General features: G+C 38.0%; 1 protein-coding gene across 3 annotated transcripts in view; it reads right to left on the bottom strand.

Moving 5' to 3' along the window:
• Nucleotides 1-1,301: 1,301 nt before the first annotated feature.
• Nucleotides 1,302-4,521, bottom strand: part of LOC147026219 (uncharacterized) — an 18,181-nt gene continuing 14,961 nt past the window's right edge. For 2 of the 3 annotated variants that reach the window (XM_085881403.1, XM_085881404.1), the window contains exon 5: nucleotides 1,302-2,535. In XM_085881403.1, coding sequence (XP_085737529.1) covers nucleotides 1,883-2,535 — 653 coding nt within the window. In that variant the 3' untranslated portion in view covers nucleotides 1,302-1,882. The remainder of the gene's footprint in view (nucleotides 2,536-4,521) is intronic. The other variant, XM_085881405.1, reaches the window with a different exon arrangement.

Below are 4,521 nucleotides of genomic sequence, written 5' to 3' on the forward strand. Positions count from 1 at the left end.
GAACCATTGTGCAGACTTGATGAACCAAATAATCTCTTTCTGTGTTGAAGTTCATCTATTATATATTGTGAAACGTGGTGTCCATCTTTGCATTTGTTTATCTCACATTTAGGGAAGCTGCTTCTCTTGCGGCATTTGAAAAGCTCAACATTCACTTTTGAAACTTGAGAGTTCATGGGACATGATACCATGCTCAGTGTTGAAGCTTTTCCACTTCAATTTTAATAAAATAATAATTTTAAAGATCATTTAAAAATAAATCTGGAGCTTTAGTGCTTCTGAGGCAGTCTTATAAACCGCCGTATACACTGTAATAAGATGACGTTGAGCGAGTTGAGGAGATGTAGGTTTTATTGTTCACCATAGAACACAGCATCGTACATAGCCATATTGGCTTCCTCTTCGTCGCCCTCTCACATGCGATGCCCACTTCTCAGGGGCTGTGCTTGACAGTTGTTCGCTACACCACCCTGTAGAACATGTCCAAGGACTCCAAAACTGGAGGTTCTTGGAAGTATTATGAAGGCAATTTGTGTTCTCGTGTTCAAGTATGTAATTAAATTTAAATATAGATTTAAAGAGATTTAAAGGCGTATAAATAAATTGATTCCGGGTTTTACCACAATTGTACTCAGTGTCTGTGACATCACACCATCTAACAAGTTACATTAGTTGTTCGTGCCTGTTGTTTGTGTTCTTTATGACGTCCTTAAAAATAATAAGTTTCTTGTTTGGAATTATTTTCAAATTTGTTTGACTGCCAGACAGGCAGACCGAGTAAAAATATCATCTCACGACTCTCTGTGTAGAGGTGTGGTCAAATTCAAAGCCAAAGTACTGTAAATGTGGCAAACTTGTCTTCCTATTCATATCCAATCCTTGTTCAAAATATAACATTCAATTTAAATAATTTGTTCCTCGATCATAAACTGATGATAGATGAATGGATGGGCGGACATGAACCAATTGCTTAACCGCACTTTTTTCGCCGCGTACATGGGGTATTGATGGGATGCCAGGGATGAATGATGATGCCAAATTGTATTCAGCAAGCAGAATATTTTGCACTCTTTTTAAACAAATTGAACCTTCCCCACCTGATGTTGCACCTCCATTTGGCAGTTGGCAGAAGAAGTAGATCAGAGCTTTGGCTCCATATGTATGAAACCAAGAATGAAACACAAATAACCTGATAAACATCCCAAACCTGTTGTAAAAATTAACCTGTTAAAAGTTCATCACTGCAGGGGATGGGAAATTTTCCTGGTCATTGTTAAAACATGGGGGGAGGAAAAAGAAAACAGGATTTGAAACTTTATTCGGAATCATCATTTCAAAGAGAACATTTTCATCATCTGCTGATCAAAGTATTTACTTTTAAGAAATTTATAACAGCCCAGCTCATAGTTAAGCGTAAATAAAGACGAGGAAGAAGAACACAAATAAGATTAAATATGCAGTTGATAGTGGTGGCTGGAAAACACAAACGTCAAACTCAACCACTGATGACGTGGAAAATGATTTGCAAAATATTCAAGCACAAGTAAACATGAGAATAGAAAAGAATACAAACAGGAAGGCAAAGCATGAGAAAATGGAAAGAACAAAACGTTCAGGGAAAACAGGGCATTACATGTCGACAAACTCATTATCTGGTTGGTGTGGAAGGCCAATCACAGTGGTAAGTTACTTGTTTGTAGATGAGATTTGCAGGACAAACCATGCAGTACGTGATGTGATTGGAACATGAGAAAAATGTTGTGTGATTTGCGGAATTTGTATACTGTCCATCAGCTTTGTCTTGGCAGAATGTGGTGTCAAAGATGCCACACTGACGAGTTGTTGTGGGTGAGGATGTGGTGGAAGTGGTTGGTGTGGAAGGCTAATCACAGCGGTCAATTACTTGTTTGTAGATGTGGTTTGCAGGACAACCCATGCAGTACGTGATGTGATCGGAACAAACGAAAAATGTTGTGGGGTCTGCGGAATTTGTATACTGTCCATCAGCTTTGTCTTGGCAGAATGTGGTGTCAAAAATGCCACACTGACGAGTTGGTGAGGGTGAGGATGTGGTGGAAGTGGTTAATGTGGAAGGCCAATCACAGCGGTTAGTTACTTGTTTGTAGATGAGGTTTGCAGGACAACCCATGCAGTACGTGATGTGATTGGAACAAGAGAAAAATGTTGTGGGGTCTGCGGAATTTGTATACTGTCCATCAGCTTTGTCTTGGCAGAATGTGTTGTCAAAGATGCCACACTGTCGAGTTGGTGAGGGTGAGGATGTGGTGGAAGTGGTTGGTGTGGAAGGCCAATCACAGCGGTTAGTTACTTGTTTGTAGATGAGGTTTGCAGGACAAACCATGCAGTACGTGATGTGATTAGAACAAGAGAAAAACGTTGAGGGGTTTGCGAGATTTGCATACTGTCCATCAGCTTTGTCTTGGCAGAAGGTGGTGTCAAATCCATCACACTGCGCACTTGTGACTTGAGCTTCTGGTGTTGATGCGGCAGTCGTTGTCATCCTTGCTTGTGTTGCTGCAAAACACAATAATTTGTTTGCCCAAATCTTTGAGATCGACAATCAAGTTTCCCTTTCTGTTGCATTATTTACTTATGTGCAGTTTTTATCTCTCCTGGAACGTAGTTCCAGGGAAGTTATGGGATGGAATCACATTAAATAGCACATAAAATTTTTAATTTTTTGAGCGTCATCTATGCAACACCTCACGGAAGAAAAAAAACATATTCTGCCATCATCAGTCACGTGGTTCGGCAGCCATATTATTTTAAAAACAAAAAACCCAGAAAAAATCGTCTTCTCCGAAGCGGCTGAACAGATTGAGGCAAAACCTTACAAACATGTTCCACAAGACATGTGTATACCACTTTGTTCATGAATAATTAATGGGTCACATGGTTTGCTGGCCATATTGGATTTACCCTAAAACCAATAAAAAAAATCTTCTTCTCCAGAACGGCTGGACAGATCGTGGTGAAACTTCACACACACCTTCCCCAAGACTTGGGGATATGAGTTTGCTTCTAAATAATTAATATGTCACATGGTTTGACAGCCATATTGGACTGAAGGAAAATATTAAATAAGGTTTTCTCTGGAACTGCTTATCCTTTCGTAGCAAAACTTTGCAAACATCATTTAACACCATTGCTGCATATTGGGTAGAAATGATATCATAAGTCACGTGATTTGGTGTCCATCTTGGATAGAAAAACGCACCTTATCTAATTAATATGAAACTTCACAAGAGTAATCCCCTACCCAATTTGAGGCAGAATATAAAGTTATGATGTCATAGGTCATGTTGTTTGTCAGCCATATGAGATTGAAAATTCAAAACTTTTAAAATCTTCTCCAAAATGGTTGAACAGATTCAGGTGAAGCTTCACACACATTCCCCAAGCCATGGGTGTCTCACTTTGTTAATGAATAATTGATAGGTTACATCGTTTGGTGGCCATATTGGATTGAAGGAAAATATTAAATAATGTTTTCTCTGCAACTGCTTCATCAAGTCAATGTAAAACTTCACCATTATGATCTCGTAGACATGTGGAATATCGGTTTTAAATTTCAACCGGTTTGGCTACATGGTCTGGCAGCCAGAAATATTTAATTGTTTGAATCTGCGAACTTTTTTTATTTTAATAAGGCTCACTTGGTTGTGTCTGAATGTGTTTGAGGATAGAGGAGTATCAATTCAATTGATACCGACTATGTCCCCAGGAAAAATAGGTACGTAATAATTAGATTGAATGCAGCATGTTACTTGGTCCATAACTCATCAATCTTGCATCGTGGAGAGATGCGTAGGGCTTCGTTCACGTCTACAATGTTTACATGGGTTTGTATATATATATATATATATATATATATATATATATATATATATATATATATATATATATATATATATATATATATACGTCTACAATGCCTCTGCTGATTATACACTGCCTGGGTTTGGTGTGTCAGATTTCCATTGGCTTTATTTGGATCGAGTGTTACTCACTATGAGGGACCCCCAAAAATAGAATCAATGTCGAATTAAAAAAAATAGCATTATGTCATTTTTGAACGGCTCCATATTGGGGTTCAACAATCCATGACCGTGTAACAAATCAGCTCGTTCTGATACAACCATGGCGGAGGCTGACATGGATGAGTGGTATCGAGTTGATCTTTTAATAGCACATTAAATGTGTGTTTCCCAATTGCGCTGTTCATCTTTTAAGAGTGCTTTAAATGCACATTTTCTCATCAGCCTGTTATCGGAATTTGTCACAGGTTGTGACCATAGTACAGTCATTATTTTTGTTGAAATATGTGATGTGCATACAAAATTAAAGATTTTTTCCCCCATTTCAAAACCTAAATGCTTTCACAAAATAATAGGAATGTCCTCTCACCTTCATTATTCAACACTATTATTATTACAGATATGTCCTAGGGATAATTTGGAATAGATAGATTTGAATAGTTATTTATAAGTACATGCCGTT

The sequence above is a fragment of the Eptatretus burgeri genome, chromosome 5 (assembly GCF_056783735.1).
Source record: "Eptatretus burgeri isolate ZD-2024b chromosome 5, Ebu_testis_v1, whole genome shotgun sequence".
NCBI lineage: Eukaryota > Metazoa > Chordata > Myxini > Myxiniformes > Myxinidae > Eptatretus > Eptatretus burgeri.